Source organism: Aulonocara stuartgranti (genome assembly GCF_965226115.1).
Source record: "Aulonocara stuartgranti genome assembly, chromosome: 14".
NCBI classification, from domain to species: Eukaryota; Metazoa; Chordata; class Actinopteri; order Cichliformes; family Cichlidae; genus Aulonocara; species Aulonocara stuartgranti.
The window spans coordinates 40,582,042-40,599,406 of NC_138950.1; the positions used below are offsets into that span (position 1 = coordinate 40,582,042).

At 47.6% G+C, this 17,365-nt stretch overlaps 2 protein-coding genes across 11 annotated transcripts in view; one reads left to right on the forward strand and one right to left on the reverse strand.

The window, feature by feature from the left end:
- The window catches only part of LOC309688468 (alpha-2-macroglobulin), a 73,695-nt gene extending 69,548 nt beyond the window's left edge, over positions 1-4,147 (forward strand). The window contains exons 29-36 of the mRNA XM_082504238.1: positions 36-232; positions 317-532; positions 1,268-1,386; positions 1,478-1,568; positions 1,652-1,720; positions 2,368-2,473; positions 2,557-2,598; positions 4,026-4,147. Of these exons, the coding sequence (XP_082360364.1) occupies positions 36-232; positions 317-532; positions 1,268-1,386; positions 1,478-1,568; positions 1,652-1,720; positions 2,368-2,473; positions 2,557-2,598; positions 4,026-4,048 (863 nt within the window). The 3' untranslated portion in view covers positions 4,049-4,147. The remainder of the gene's footprint in view (positions 1-35; positions 233-316; positions 533-1,267; positions 1,387-1,477; positions 1,569-1,651; positions 1,721-2,367; positions 2,474-2,556; positions 2,599-4,025) is intronic.
- Positions 4,148-4,329: 182 nt separating this feature from the next.
- phldb1b (pleckstrin homology-like domain, family B, member 1b) overlaps positions 4,330-17,365 on the reverse strand; it is a 113,762-nt gene continuing 100,726 nt past the window's right edge. For all 10 annotated transcript variants that reach the window (XM_082504227.1, XM_082504224.1, XM_082504226.1 and 7 more), the window contains 7 exons: positions 15,374-15,418; positions 14,190-14,532; positions 13,199-13,289; positions 12,478-12,624; positions 11,427-11,646; positions 9,925-10,010; positions 4,330-7,927 (listed from right to left, as the gene is read on the reverse strand). In XM_082504227.1, coding sequence (XP_082360353.1) covers positions 7,787-7,927; positions 9,925-10,010; positions 11,427-11,646; positions 12,478-12,624; positions 13,199-13,289; positions 14,190-14,532; positions 15,374-15,418 — 1,073 coding nt within the window. In that variant the 3' untranslated portion in view covers positions 4,330-7,786. The remainder of the gene's footprint in view (positions 7,928-9,924; positions 10,011-11,426; positions 11,647-12,477; positions 12,625-13,198; positions 13,290-14,189; positions 14,533-15,373; positions 15,419-17,365) is intronic.

The window sequence follows — 17,365 nt, forward strand, 5'->3', positions numbered from 1 at the left end:
CCTTTATTTGGTCCTTTATTTGTCCTGGCTGGCAGGAGGCACCCGTCACTGGAAGAGAGCAGGGGCTTCTGGGAAAGGCCTGGACTCTCTGGAGGTGGAGATGACCTCCTACGTGCTGCTGGCTCTGCTGTCCGGTCCCTCCATGCCAGGCTTTGACTTGGAGTACTCTTCTGCCATTGTGCGCTGGCTCACTCAGCAGCAGAACCCCTTTGGCGGTTTCTCTTCCACACAGGTCAGTTAGACCACGTTTAACCTTAAAGGAGGGTGAACTCTGAACCTGTGCTAACAACATTTCTAATCCGTCTGTGGCCCCCAGGACACAGTAGTGGCCCTTCAAGCGTTGGCGAAGTATGGTGCTGCCACCTACAGTTCAGAGGTGGGCACTACAGTGACACTGACCTCTTTAGGAGGCTTGAACAAAGAGTTCACCGTGAATCAGGACAACAGGCTGCTGTACCAGGAGAAGAAGCTGAGCGAGGTCCCAGGAGAGTACACGATCAGAGCCGAGGGACAGAACTGCGTACTGACACAGGTACCACACAGATACGTGTGCAGCACACCAAGTACAGAAGTATTTAGTTTTTTAAACAGAGACAAGCAGCTGGAACCATTGTGACAGCTTCCAGCTAAACACACTGTTCATGGTGCTGGCATGACCTGGTATGACCTGGCATGACCTGGTATGACGGCAGACGAATGACTCCAAGCGTTCCTTCTGAGTGTTGTAGTGTGGACAAAGTCTCTGAAACTTTCCTGGTTACAACAGTACATAAGATAACCTACAGCTCTGGAGTATATGTGAAAGCAGGCCTTTGTTAGTGTGTGTTGCACCTGAACAATGTACTCGTACATGTTCAGTGTTCCCAAACGTAAAGCAGGAGGAGACCAGTATGAACTGGTACATGTCCACTGAGCTCAAATTGGAGAAAACACAGTGAGGTGATCGGTAGATGGGAAGAACAATATTTATTGTTCTAAAAGTATTTTAGCGACTAGTTGTTGATGACGCGACAGCCACGGTCCTTAGTAAAGGCAAGAAACGCCACTGAAGCCTCCACCTGCGGCTGGTGCAGCAGATGGAGACTGGGATGAAGGTAAACATCCAGGCTCAGGTGGAGGAGGGCCGCCGTCAGACTACCAGCGAGATTTAAAGACGTCTGATTGGTAAAAGCTTCCTTTGCAGTGTGTTAATGCGTGACGTGAAGCGTCTGATCTGCTAGTGCTGCCGTGCCGCTCGCCACAGCCTGACTTTGCTGTGTCTCTGCAGATCTCCATGTTTTACAACATCCCCCCTCCTGCAGACTTCTCTGCCTTCAACGTCTCTGCTAACACCATGGCCAAGTGTAACATCAGCAGGCCGCAGCTCATCCTTTTCGTGCATGTCAGGTACTCTGCATGTGTGTCTTGGGTATAATTATCTAAACCCGAGACAACCTGAGAGCACATGAGGATCACAGCACTGTGTGACTTTTTGCAGGTACCAGGGGAGGAGAGAGGAGACCAACATGGTCATCGTCAACATCAAGCTCCTGTCTGGATACGTCCTGGATAAGAGCTCCCTCACACTGGTCAGTTGGCCCGCCGCAGGCGCTGCCAGTCCTGCCACATGGTGTTTGTCCTACAGACTAACTGTTGTGATATGCTGTGTTAGCTGCAGAAGGACCGCTCAGTGAAGCGCGTGGACGTGGAAGAAGGATTCATCAACATCTACTTAGACGGGGTAGGAAGCACGGCCGCTCTGTTTGTATAAAAGCTGGATGACCTCAAAGCATCATTCTCTCTAATGACCAGCAGGGGGCGACTCCCCCGGTTGCGTAAAGAAGTTTGTATAAAAAAACATGGCCGTGCTGCTTCTTTAACACTTTGCTGGTTCATGGCTTCCTGCACTTGGTTTGAATCTTATTGATACAACACGATGTTCATTTGTGTCATTTATACTCGCGTCACAGCTTTAGGGCCCGCCCACCTTTTAATTGACATGTCTCCCTCATCATGTGCCAAATCAAAGCACAAGAAAAGCAATCACAAGACAAAGTGCTGCGTAACAGTGTGTGTGACACGCTGGTGAAATGGTGCTCATAAGCAGGAGCTGGTTGTATTTTGACGTGATGCCCAGCACGCCGTACTGTGACCTCTGAGTTCAGGACGCAGTCAGCCAATGTCATCAGTAGGTAGAGAAAAACTAAACCTACGCAGGTCTTTCAGCCGTCTCTACATTTCTAACATCATTATTACCAAAATCATTTTAGCCACTGAGTCCTAATTATCATGATTACTTCAAGGGTTTCAGTTTGAACTTTTGTGGAAAGTCTTTGGTTTGCTGTAAGGAACATGAGACATGACAGCGGCTGTGAATGTTGTCTGCAGCTGAGGAAGGATGACATGCAGATCTACAGTGTGACACTCGAAGAGGATCAGCCTGTCAGGAACCTGAAACCAGCTGTGGTTAAAGTCTACGATTACTACCAGACGAGTAAGAACCGAAACTCGTGCAGATGCTTCTTTGGAGTTGCCGTCGTTCTGTTCGGTGCTGAAATGTTTTTGCTCTCATTTCAGGTGATGAGGCGGTCACCGACTACACGTCCTCCTGTGCAGAGAGTATGTAACACCTTCATTCACTGCGTCTTTTCATGCTTCAGTGTTTTGTGCAGGACTGACGCACAGACTCAGTTCAGTTTTATTTACAAAGCGCCAAATCAAAGCAGTAGTAGTACAATAATACAGAGAAACAAATCCCAACAATCGTGTTACATCCCTCTGACCAAACACTTGGCAACAGTGGGAAGGAAAAACTCCCTTTTAACAGGAAGTAACCTCCAGCAGAGGCAGGCTCAGGGAGGGGCACCAATCGGATGGGGGGTTGATCACGAGTAGATTAATGGCATCACATTCAACTTCAGCAGAACTGAAGCTGCTGATGGAGCTCATACAGATATTGATTTTTCCTTGCTCTTTTCCATTTTAGGTCGACCTATTTGGCTCATTTTCAGTTTAATATTTCTATTTGTTGGCCCTATTAGAGTAGCTTTGCATAATTTTCAGTTCAAAATAATCCAAATTTATCTTACTGGGCCTTTGTTCAGCTCCCAGTTCTCCCCGTCAGGTTTCCTCTCAGCTTTCTTGTGATTGGCTGTAAATAGGTTTAATGCCAGGTAAGTTGGGCTTTTGTGCTCACAGCCAGAGAAATATGAGCAATGTGCCAAAAACTGCATGTCTGTTTATTTACACAGCGTCACATGACGCGAGCTGGTACAAGAACAGTGTCTGGTTTATCGCATCTTGTCAGCTGTGTGGGGGCTGAACTTTCACTGAGGTTTAACAATTAGGGGTGTGGCTGCTTTGATGGACAGGTGTATGATGTTAGCTCAGTAAATGTAAATGGACTGGTTCTTATTTAGCGCTTTTCTACTCTGAGCACTCAAAGCGCTCTATACAACTAACTCATTCACCCAATCACACAAGCACTTCTAAGCTCTTAAGGTGCTCCCTGTCCAACATTCATACACATTCACACTCGGATGGGTTAGTATCTTCCCACGGATATTTGGCATGCAGACTGGACCAGTCTGGGATCGAACCACTGACCTTCTGGTTAGTGGCTGATCTGCTCTGCCACACAAAACTTCAATCTAAAAATACAGCACTGTGTGCTGGACCATGACTCATTAAATTCACTCAAGTACAGCCACATCAGCACCATCAAGTATGTTTAATAAGATTAACTGACAAATAGGTCCTGCTGTATTTTATTATTACTCAGTTACTCAACAGATACTGGCAGATAATGTGTTTGCAGCTCTATCTGCTCTCTCTCTGTAAACCATGGATATCATAGTCTGTCTTCCATCTTCAGTGTACAGTCTGTAAATCTGAGGGCTGTAGAACAAATATGAATGTATAAAAGCCAACACTGGATCAGTGTTCATGTGGCCATGAAGAAACGATCCACACACTTCATTTGAATACAAAGTGAGTGGAAATGTTTGTGGCTGGTTTCCATGTAAATAACTGTGTTTTCTCTGCAGGTGACACCATCAATGAGCTGTAGAAGTGGTTTCCTGCAAACCTATGCTGGGACAGTTGGAAGGTTCACTGTCAAACTGTTGTTTTTTTTCCCCTTGCTTCCATTAAAATACACAAAAAGCAACTTTTTAGCCGTGTATTAAGAGTGACTCTATTTCATGTATTTTTAGTTTTTTCTCAGTGTTAGAGCTGTCATTATGATGGCTGTGTAACAAGCCCGTAATCAGTCAGCGTTAGCGTCCGTACAGCAGTTACTGGTCTGTCTCTCTCAACACTGGAACCTGCTGAAGTGGAGGAAGCAGCCAATCTGTGATAGTCGTTTAATAGAGCTGACACAATCCATACATGAAAATGACACGAGACATACAGGGTACCAATAACAGCATGGTCCGAGTACTAAGAGTGTGTATGAGTGTGTGTGTGACAGGAACCACTTTATGAAGAACACTAGAGTCTAGTGAGTGTGAGGTGGATTACTCGCTGATACATCTCTACCATACCATCTGAAATGTAACTGACAATAAAACTTCTAAAATGATACAAGTAAAAATTGTACTTCTTTCCATACAATACTGTTTGATTTCCATGTTTTCATTCAGGCATCGTCTTCACAGAATGACAGTGATGCGTGCACCTCCTGCTCTCCACAGACGGCATTTAACAGCCTCGCCAGTGTTGAATAGTTTGGTTTGCACGTCCTCGCTGTGCAGGGAAATAAAAGGCAAGTGGGTGGTAGGGACAGAGTATATTAAGGTCTTTTCACTAGTCTTATAATAAGTAAACATATCACTGTCTCAGGCACCACAACTATAAGTAATCATCACTATACCGACACATGAAACCAGCTCCGCATGCTCCTACAAATCAAAGTAGCACTGGAAACCTGCTGATCCCAAACCGGCCACGGTGAGATGAGCCACACAAGGCGCTCCATCAAAGCCGAAGGTGCAAGATTGATTTATCCATCCTGGTGCAGGCAGCGGGCCACAGAAAGAGACTGAGCAGGTTTTAGTTTTAAGACAGATGTTCATAATGGAACCAAGGAATCAGCCCATCGCTCCATCGCAGGGGAAATGAGTACGTAATGAAAGAAGAGCCGTCTGTCAGCATGGACAACAAAATCAAATGCCTTGAAACAACTAAATATTGAAAGCAGCGGTACTGCAGTGTAAAAAGCTGTACTCGTTATGACCCATAAAAATGGAACTGTGCCGATTTCAAATGAAAACAAACGAGCTACATAAATGAGCCGGAGGCCACGACGTGTAGCTTCTGGAGTGTAACATGAGAGAATGCAGTGGAGTATAAATACTTCTAACTTGTACTTCAGTACAGCAACTCACTTGATTTTTTTAATTAAACTGGTGAATTCCACCTTAAATCTGCATACAGCTGCTTTCATTCTTTTTATTGTTATCAAGTCTCTCTGTGCCGCTCCCTGATCCTGGATCTACTGAAGTCCTCTTCCTGTTAAAAGGGAGTTCTTCCTCCCTGCAGTCACCAAACGCTGGGATTGTTGGGATTCTCACTCCACTTTGGAACAGATGACTTAATTGATGCTACGTCGAAATAAATATTGAATTAAACTGGTTGAAAGAAAAATAAAACACTTTGTCCAATAGTGTGGTAGCTGATCCCCACCGCTCAGGGTGGTGCCACACCCCCGTGGTGAAGCTCAGAAACAAAGTCAATGCATTCATATAACTGGAGAGGCTGTGCTCTACTCACAGACACGGCATCGACAACAATAACATAGTCAAGGCACAGTTCTGAATTGCATCAGTCCATAGTGTTGTGTGGTCCTGTGTTGGTGCCATCTGGTAGCTGTTGCTTAGGCTGGCAGTGGTGATGGCTGCTTCCCAGCAGTCATATCAGGTTAGCTAAAGGCTACTTGGCAAACAGAAGATTTACCACTTTGTGCACACAAAGAGATGCAGTTTGCACCTAGAGTTGGCAAAATGACAGCTTGATACAGACACAGTGAGATTCCTGTTCAACATATTCAACAAGTGCACTGAGAACGTGGCAGCTTTGGTGAGACCAGTGTAGCGGTCAATCTCTGAGACTCGAGGTCCCCCAGTGAATGTGATGGACTGACCGCTTCTTCATTACGCAATTAATAATTTAGGAAAGTAGAGACTGTGGATAGCTGATGATGAGGCTTGTTGCCCCTGGCTTACAACAGCACATGGAAAACTTTCAGGGAAAGTCCAGTTTCAAAGCTGTCAAAGGACCGATGAGCGTCTGGATTATGAACGCTTTCTTAAAGAGGACCCATCTCTCTCTGCTTTCAGTTCATCTTCAGTTGGGCAACTTTAGAGCCCCTCGGTTTCAGCATCCGTCTCTCGAGACCCCCTCCCCTCCCTGAAAGCCCACTACCATTGATTGCAGAACGTCAGGAAGCCTACCACGGGGCAGCGTCCAGTGTTTATGTAACGCCTGTTATGCTCGGGCTTCTTGTGCCTAGAGCAGATGACTGATTGACAAGTCGATCAGTTTGTTATGACGCCGCAAAACTGATTGAAATAATGACTGAATGTATACAAGATGTAACTGTGTACATGAACATGAAGATACAGAAGGCCGGGTCCTCTTTAAGAGGGTTAGGGTTAGCTCAGACTAGCAAAAAGACTGGAAGCAAAGGGACAGAGCTAGCTAGAAAGCGAGACTTTTAAGCTAGCAGCTTGTCTCTTTTTTAGCTTGCTAAGAAAGTTAGCTAGCTTCAGCTAAATACAAAACACAGAGAACCAACAAGATAAAGCAAAGGAAATGACCAGTTTACTATGAAGACTGAGTGGGACAGCCAATGAGATGTACTAAAACCACGACTGGTTTTTACACACATAGCCAGGCTAACATTTCTCAGGGCTTCCAGTCTTCACGCTAAGCTAACGCTGTTGTGGCATTAGCTACATGTTTTAGTCTCTCACCAGCTCTTGCTAGCTTTGATACACAGTACTGTGTATTGTACTACATTAACTGAAATGCACCAAATCCTGCACAAAGCAACTTGAATACTGACACCTTCCCAACCCTCCACGGGGCAAACTGCTGTGAGAACTGCAGAGTGAACTCGTGAGCGGCTCAAAGTCTAACATCACTTCCAGTTACTTTGGTAAGCCTGTGTGTGGAGATAGGAACAGGGTGGAGCCGTGGGTGTAGCTGTGGATGCTGATTGGCTTAGTGTGATTGGCTCATTGTCTTCAGTGTGAAGCTGAAACGCGCTCCTCTGTGTTTCGCCGTTACAAACGTCCTCTCCAGCTCCGGCTCACTCAGGGGTTACAGTATTTCTCAGGTTACACATTGGAAATGAGATTTTTTTTCAAATATTTCTAAAAATGATTACAGGATTCGATTGAACTATTCCTGTCTAACAAAGTCATGAAAGGAAAACACATTGGCATCGTGTGATTTGGCAATTTTCTCTACAAGTAAAAAAGAAATAAAGGAACAAAAAATACAAAAGTTCAACAAACAGTTAACTATAAGATCTCCATTTGGCAATATAGAAAGGCTTTGTAATAAAGTCTTTGACAGGTTTACATTTGGTTTATATACAGACGTGTGTGCGTGCGCACGTTTCCTCCCTTTTTAAATCCAGACAGAATCACATAGAGTGGAGGTGGAAACAAGTACACGGTCAAATCAAAGATGTTAGATTCAAAAGTAAAACAGGAAGGCGAGCCGTCGGAGGACAGGAAACAGGAAGAGTCTGTGATGGGAGCGTCCCCGCCAAAGCCGCCGGCTTGTCCCAGCGCTCTTCTTAGTTCAGGAACTGCGTGTACCCCTCCGCTCCCGTGACGATCACGTCCATCCAGATCCTCATGGCCTCGGCCGACGGGGCCACCACGTAATAGAGGCGGTCGTGGGTCTTGACGCAGAAGGTCAGCGAGGGGTTGGGGCTCTGGAGGACACCGGGACAAAAAACAAGAGAGACGGGAAATGTCCAGTTAACAAAGAGCTAACCATCAGCATGCAGCGAGTCACCGCTGCTCTCAAGGCTCCTTCAGGTCTCTTCTGTAAGGTCCAACGACCGATTCAGGTTTATGCAACATCACTGTATGTTTTTATTGGACTGGATTTGTACCTCATTTCTGCCTCAAAAGAAGACGCCAAACACAGAACAAAGCTATTTAAACGCAGCACGACCCTCAGGTGGACGGATGCTGAGGGTACAGACAGGGAACAGAATTTGGTACAGACAAGAGCAGACCAGGACACAGGAGGCGGGAGCATGATGGCTCCCCTCACCCCAACCTGGTTTTGCTGGTTTTCTTCCTGTTAAAGGGAAGCTCTTCCTTCCCACTGTCACAGAGTGCGTGCTGCTCGCCTGATTGTTGGGGTTTCTCTGCCACGAGCCATCACTGACGATCAGCTACTGTGCAGTGCAGCTCGACCCACGTGTCTCGCTCTGGTGCTGAGCTCATTTCCTGTACGAGCTTCAGAACCAGCAGCTGTTGGGTTACGCGCTGTAGGCTCTCTTTTTCTTTTAAACACCAAACGAGTGCCTGTTCGTTGACTGAGCTGCCAGAATCCCTCGCTCTGTGTAGCCAAAAAGCCTCTCCTAGGAGCTGGGAAGAAGACCCGCAGGACCGAGCCGAGCAGGTGGAGCAGCATGGTGGAGGTGGGTTGCAGAGCAGCTTGCAGTTGCACAGCTTAAATGAAACACTCATTATGTTGAGGCACTCGGACTGTGGGCCGAGGCTGTGATGCTACACGGGCAAAAAAACTGTTTGCCAGCATTAGAGCCGTCTAACATCAGCTCCACACCAACAATCCAGTGTTTCCAAACAGCTGCTACGTATAGCTATTTAAAATCCACTCGTTCCTGCCCGGCTGCTCGGCTTGGCCAATTTGGTGATTTTTGTAACTTCCCAGTTGGAACACCGAGTGCCCTCTGGTGGACAAACTAGGCAACACCAACACTCATAACATTTCCCCGTCTCTACTTTCCCCCGTGGGCCAAAATAAATGCAGATACTGACAGATGGGCCAATGGATCAGCTAACACATCCATGTCAGATGAAAAGTCTCCACACACTTCAGGCACCTTTGGTTCCACACTGACACTAAAGATAATGCAGGGTAAGAGAAACACATGAAGTAAATGGTAAATGGCCTGTATTTATATAGCAACACAACAACCGAGACTGTCCAAGCCGGGGCTCGAACCGGCAACCTTCCGATTACAAGGCGAACTCCCAACTCTTGAGCCACGATCGCCCCATGCTGTTATGCTGTATGCTGTTAGTTTACTATTAAAATACTAATAAATTGCTGTTAATTAAAACAGACCCACGTTCTCCTTCTGACATGGTAACATCAGCTCTTTGTGCCGCTGCTAAGAGCAGCAGACTCTAAAGTTTCCCTCTGTAACGCCACATTGGAAGTGACAAGTCGAATCAAAGTTCCAGAGTCGATCAGAGCCCCGCAGTCAGAGCGTGGTGTACTGCGACAGCCCGTCAAACACAGCAGCTCGGCTTTATGTCGCAGATAAATAAAGTGACAAGATGTGGAGGCTCAAGACGAGCAGCAAGAAACATGAGCGGAGAGACACCTACGGCTGCGTCAGGCGTTTGTGAACAGAGGAATCAGACACTCACAGGCAGCACTTCTTAATAAATACAGCCTGGATGTATTCTGTGAAGCATATGAAGGAGGAAGCGCTCGAAACACTCCACTGGTCTGTACTGGGATCACTGGGACAGACACAGGGAAGGATTAGTTAGGGTGCGACTCTGTCACTGAGGGTGTCAGCACAATAGAACTACATCCCCCGGCGCACACGGCGGCCGAGGTCAGGCGGGCGAGCACAAAGCGAGGATGCACATGCTGCTTATGTTCAGTGTGACAGGAGGAGGAGACGTGAAGGAAAGAAGGATGAGACTTAAAGATTTGTACCTTAGTGGCGCTGCGCAGGTGATCGTAGTAAACCTCCTCTATCGCCTGGAAGTAGATCACTCCCTTCAGCTTGGTCTCGTGTTTGTCTGCAGGACAGAAATGAGGCTTTGGTCAGAAACTCAAACGTTTGCACTTTCCCAGGCTGGCACGGAGGACAGGGAAGACCCACGGCACGCTGAAAGGGATCAAACTTTGACCAGAGTACAATTAGAGTGATGGATGGAAAAGGACAAGCACGGTGCCCCCCCCACCTCTGTTTTTAAGCCAGTGGTGCTCTCATTGTGTTTTCACACTTGACTGCATTCTTACGCTACTCTGGTACATGGTTGCAGTTTGTTTCATCAGCCACTGCAGAACTGCAGTCAGGAACCGGTGGGGAACTCAACAGCCCCTCTCTACCTCCAGGCACAAACACTCCACGAGCCAACTTAAAGAGTAGTAGGTAGAGACGCCGCGCTTCATTTCGAGGAACGGCGCTTTGCCTTTAACGCGCTGCTATTATCTGCTAACGACCTCTTTAGCATTCAAACAGCCCTGCATTTGCATCTCATCAGGCTGCATCTAAACTAGCCAACGACCCGCTGCTGCTGCTGGTGGAGGCTGGTTAATGCGAATTAGCGTCGCTTGTGACTTCTGCACGTCACCTCTAGTTAAATGCTGTTCAAGGTCAAGAGAAGAGGGCGAGAGGTGCATCTCAATCAGCTCCTCAGAGAGCGTGGCGCCGAGTGCATTTTAACTACTGCCAAAGTAATCTCCGTACACCTCCTCGCCCTGGCTCGCTTTCAACAAGGTACGCTTTAAGCAGCTTTAAGCGGAACCTTCTGAGCACTTCAAAGGCCGTCAGCGAGCGTCCCCGAGCTCGCCGCTCAAATGACACCAGCCTGCAAGGTGCACGCAGATCTGCTCCAAGCCTGGAGGACGCATGCTCTGCTCTCACTCACAGCGTTGCTGCTTCGCTCTGCTTTCCACATCATCTCAGTTTCCACTGGTGACTGAACATGAAAATCATCCAGAAGAGCTGAGAGTGAAACGCAGGCGGAGGTTATTTTGTCACCGTGTTAGGTTTGTGCTTTCAGCATCACTGAGGACACAAACATCCATCCCCTCGGACTGAGTGATGAAAGCTTCAGAGCACTTACACTGAAGAACCCAGACACATCAGGGGTTTGTTTCCCTACAGAGCGCTTTTCCACAGGCAGGTGCGCTCTCAGGGTCGGGGCCACGTTAGGTACCGCGAGTTGAGCCTCAGGTGTGAAGTTTATGGTTTCCCTGGGTCTTTTCCCGTGTGTCATACAGAAATCTTCTTTTTTTGGTTTTATTCTGTTGTATTTAAAGGCCGGTGCATGAAAATACTGTCAGACACAAACCGACTGATGTAAAACAGGTTGGGGACCGCTGCTGCAGAGGCCCCCTTCTTCTGTTCATTTGACTTTGTCAGGTGTTAAACTGGGACAGACAGACAAAGAGCGCCACGCTAACACAGCAGACACCTCGGCTCTTACCAACATAGTAGGAGAACGTCCTTTTGAGGCGGTCGAACACGAACCAGCGTTTCTTCCACGACTTGATCTTGCCTCCCATCTTCACCAGGTAGCCCTTGCACATCTTCTCGGTGAGGATGACGTGATAGCACGTCTCCACGCTGTGACCTGACGACTCGATGTGCGAGCGCAGATCAAACTCCTCCTTCCTGATGGGCAGGTAGCGAGTCATAGGACGGGCCTGCGTGGACAGACATGGGCAGAGGAGTCACTGATACGGACGATGCAGACGCAGAACCTGCTGCAGGTCTGAGGATGCAGACATGAACACAAAAACACAGTAAGACAGAAACGTCTCTGCACCAAGCTGCCAGTCACAGTCTGATCAACAACCTCCTCCACCTGTCTGTGGACGGCCTGATAACGAGGCGCCCACATCAGGCATAAATCACACGCTTCATTTTCAAAGTCAGGTTTATGCCACATGTTTTAATGTCTATGAAAATGCAGAAGGTTACTCATCGTGCACTCTTTGCCTGGCTGCAGCTGGTCTCTGTGCCACAAAGACCAGCTGCTGCTCACGCAGGACAGATGTTGAATAAAGGACTTAACCCTGTTTGGTCACTCGTGTGCGCTCCACGATCCTTCAACCATTATTCTGACACAGTATGAAAAACGACATTTAAAAGCAAAGGCTGCTCCGTCACAGTGGGAAACATCAGCAGGTCACTCTGATGTTTCCGACCATGAAGCTGAACCTGGTGCTTTCACAGGCTCACCTGTGGAGACCTTTCACGTCTTTACAGACTTTTAGCATTTTGTGTTAACATGGATTCAACTGTTGGCGAGCTGTTGGCACACGGCGGTAAAGAACAAGCTTTAAATGTTGCATGTCGATGGACAGTATTTATGGCCACACAGGGTTTACATCATAAATGCACGTGGGGTGGTTTTGTTACGAGCACGGCCATATTTATGTGCCGCCAGCCGTCCGTGGCGCCGCCACACCCGCCCGTCGAGTCACTTTGCACGTTTCCGCCACACGGACTCGATTACATCTGCTTTCACTGACCTGAGAGAAGTTCTTGGCCCTCATCTTGACTTCCTTCTCCACCAGCTGCTGCCGGTGGAAAGTTTCATCCTGCAGCCTCTTCTCGGCCTCCTCCCTCCTCCGCCTCTCCTCCTCGAGCATCTGCCGGCGAGCCAGGCTCTCCCGTTCCTAGCGGACAGCGCTTTCATTAAATTTTTTTTTTGATCTGTGGAAGGGTTTGGCAGAGCGCACATGTTCGCTCTTCATACATTTATGTACAGGGTGTCCTGCTGGGAGCTGCCCACAACCTGGAGCTGCTGACCACCGCGCAGCTTCCATTCTTTAAACACAAAACTCTGATATTTGGAGGCGTAATGATCGGCAGACACACACAATGCATCGACGCAAACACTGCAGTACTACAACTGCGTGGAAGCCGTTTGGAGGGTGAGAAACAAAGGCGCTCACTGTTTTCTCTGTGTGAGATTTCCTAATTGGATGGGGCTCGCAGTCAGACTCGGTGAGAGCAGAAGATAATGGATGGGATCATCTGAGGTGCTTCATCGAGGCACAAAAACAAAATGTGCAAAGTCCAATAAAATAATTAGCAGCTCTGCGCTGCTGTCAGGAACTTTTGATTTTTTTAAGAAATGCGAGTTCAATTCAGCGTTATCGACGGGGGCGCTGCGAGAACTCATCGCTCAGCGAGTATGGATTCGGGACAATCAGCTAACGCTGCAGCACTTGCGACGCTGCTTCTTACCCGCGATTCGATAAGTCTGGCTTTCTCCAGCTGCGCCTCCTTCAGCATCTTCTCCATCTCCTCGATCTTCAGGGCGTCCACACCTCCGACGCTGCCATCAAACACGACATTAGTTACTACACAAAGTCTCACAGCAATAAGTCGACAAATACAAAATAAAAGCATCTAAAGCCCAAGAAAGACATGAAAACGCTTAATGAGGTCACGCTGCAGCATTAATCACGTCAGTGGAACGATCCTCTCCATCACAGCTTCAATCCCATTAAACTCTTCATAATGTGAGCAAACCAGTGTGAGCACGCTGTGCTGAGGACTGTTGCAGTGCAGCTCGACCACACTCAAAGATGGCCTGCAAACTAGCCCACTGTGGACAAAGACTCACAGGGGGAGTCTGAAGATTAGCAGCCCACTGTGTGTGTGTGTGTGTGTGTGTGTGTGTCTCAATTTAGCATTTCAATCAAGCTTTATCTACTCAGCGCCAAATCACAACAACAGTCGCCTCAAGGTGCTTTATATTGTACAGTAGACCCTACAATAACACATACAGAGAAAACCCAACAATCATATGACCCCCTATGAGCAGCACTTTGGCGACAGTGGGAAGGAAAAACTCCCTTTTAACAGGAAGAAACCTCCGGCAGAACCAGGCTCAGGGAGGGGCGGGGCCATCTGCTGACAAAGCCACGCCGTGGATATGCTCACATTTTTGTAACAATAACTTTCATTTCAAAAAATAACCAGAAGCATGAAGAATGCTTTTTATTATCGCACAGATCTGGAGGCAGCTGTGTTCAGTGGAACAGATGTGAGGAACCAGCCGAAACATGTTCACCAACGACTCTGACATCAGACGTGATGGTGCAGCTGGTGTGTCAGGAGCTGGCGTCTGAACACTGAACCAGGCCACGGCCAACAAACCCAGAGTGTGTTCACATCAGCTACACACAAACATTAACATAGAACCCCATAATCCACTGTGTGTGCGTCATACCCGCTCATGTTGTCAGGCGAGCAGGCCGAGTTGTTCCCGGTGGACACGCTGGTGTCCATGCTGTCCGAGCTCTCCAGGCTCAGGGTGTCGTACGGCTGCTCCCCGGCCGACGGGGGCTGATGGTGCAGGATGGAGTGGTGAACCAGAGGAGGGGGGCCCAAGGAAGTGTGGCTCAGCGCGGGGCTGTAGGCCATGATGGGTGAGTAGGAGGGAGACGGGGAGGACGAGGTTACGAGGTGGGGCTGGGAGCCGTGGAGGGCCTCCCACTGGCACTGAGCCTCCGCTGCTGCTCTTTGCTTGAGCTCGGCCAGACGGCGGCGCTGCTCTTCGATCACCTGCTGACCTGGAGGGGGGAGGGGGACACGGTGAGCGTTTGAGGTCTGCAGACGGAACAATGACTCGAGTGCGAGCAGGCCCGTTTGTTCCTGCAGAAAACAAAGAGCTGGCTGTGAAGGACATCATCACTCAACACGTAAAGGAGACTAGCACCAGCCCACAACCTGCAACACCAGATTCATGCACCACACATACAAGTATGTGCTCTCTCAGTAATAACAAGCTTGAGGAAAACTACAAAAACCCACAAAGTTGAAGCAAAAGTGTCCGTCCAACATCCTACATTTGGAATGAAGCCGCTGCGCAGCTCGTAACACATCTGGCTCCAAACCAGGAGCTCGCTGAACACTGAACATGCAAAATTGATTCTCCAGCAGCACGAAGGTTCATGGAAGATTGATGGAGGAAGAAAGAGGATTCAATGTTACAGACAAAGAAAAAGATGAAAAGAAAGAGGCGTTAATGACACACCAGAGAGGATGAAGAGGGAGGGGAGGGCTGGCTGGAGACAGGGTCTGAAACGAACCGCAGCCACGTGTCGAGTCCTGTTAAATGTTACCTTTGATGGATAAATCAACAGCAGCTAGCTGTCAGAGTGCCTCTCATTTGAGATCAGCCTCCAATTCTCTTCTTTGGACGCAGCCAGGCTGCTTCGTTTACGAGGCTAAAGCTCCATCTTTGCGTCCCCATCGGCAGACGCAGACAGCAGTACCTTTGTGACAAACAGCTGATTTCAGACCCTGCCTGTGATTTACAGAGAGCAGCTGAGCAAACGCAGACGGCGTCTGCGCAGCCGAACGCAGAGAGCGGGAGAAGTGTGCGACCCCTGGACGCGCTGCTCCATCTACCTGCTGAGCTTCCCTCTACGGCGCTCTGTCTGGAGGTCTGGGGCTCTGTGGTGCAGCAGTCACAGACACAACATAGGCAGACGTGAGAAAAGCTGACAAATGTGACCAGCTCCGCTTTGCAGCCCCGCAGCCGTGGGTGGCAGCCAGCCGAGCTACAAACACCAGACTGCTTTGCTCTGATCCATTTAGTCACACGGCACTGACGCATTAGGAGCACTGATGCCCCACACACACACACACACACACACACACAGACACACACACACACACACACAGACAGACACACACACACACACACACACACACAGAGACAGACACACACACACACACACACAGACAGAGACACACACACACACACACACACAGACAGACACACACACACACACACACACACAGACAGACACACACACACACACACACACACAGAGACACACACACAGAGACACACACACACACACAGAGACACACACAGAGACACACACACACACACACACAGAGACACACACACACACACACACAGAGACACACACACACACACACACACACACACACACACACAGAGACACACACACAGAGACACACACACACACACACACACACACAGACACACACACACACACACAGACACACACACACACACACACACACACACACACAGAGACACACACACACACACACAGAGACACACACACACACACACACACACAGAGACACACACACACACACACACACAGAGACACACACACAGAGACACACACACACACACACACACACAGACACACACACACACACACAGAGACACACACACACACACACACACACAGACACACACACACACACACACACAGACACACACACAGACAGACACACACACACACACAGACACACACACACAGACACAGACACAGACACACACACAGACAGACACACACACACAGACACAGACACACAGACACACACACACACACAGCTGAGTGAGGAAAAGCTAGCTTACAAACAGCAAGTTAGCGAGAACCTGAGGAAGAAGCACAGACGCCTGGTACACACCAGGCTGTCTGCTGCTCACCAGCACAGCTACAGCTTACTTTTGATACGAGCTTATTTTCATATTATCATCAGTGTTAATATTATTAATGTTATCGTTATGTACTGTTATGCAGTGAGAGCACACTTGGAAAATATAAGACAAATACAAAACTAACGAGTCAGCATTAGGGCTGCTCGATTATGGCAAAAATGATAATCACGATTATTTTCACTGAAATTGAGATCTCGATTTGACGATATTTATTTAACCCTTTAAGACCTACTATAGAACCAAGTCCACCAGAGCTTATATTATTTTTTTTACATGCTGTAGTGCCATTTGTGGGAGCATTTCAAGTTGCTATACATCAATACAACTGTTATAGCCCATATTTTAATAATATGTATGCATTAAGTCCATAGTAATTACATAAATTGCAAAAAAGTGCAATAAACTACAAAAAATATTGAAAATCGCTTTTGTTTTGTTTACATATATTTCTACTTGGAGAAATTTAAGAGGTTTATCCCTCAAAACTTTAAATACAAAAAAGTTGCAAAAAATAGTTTACAACAACAGGAAATTTATTTTGAGTGTCTTCATAGTTTTATTTTGGAGATACAGCAATTTTTATATACTGCAGGAAAAACAAAAAACAATCCTATGATGCAAATTTGCAAAGAAAACAGCAGGTGCATCATTTCACTGTGGGAAGTGTTACGAACAGCTGATAGGAACGGCAAAGCCTGTTTCTGGAATATTATGTTTTTGTTCCTGCAAGAGCTTTTTATGCAGTTTTTGCAAAGCTTTATGTGGAAGGAAACCGTGACCGAGGACAAGCTGATGGCATCAGATGTAAGTACAACTCCTCCGGTTTCATATGCAAAACAAATTATTGCGCTAGCTTACGCGGTTCAGGTTCTACAGGGATTTAAAAATAGTTACACAAAACGGAGCGTGCTGCT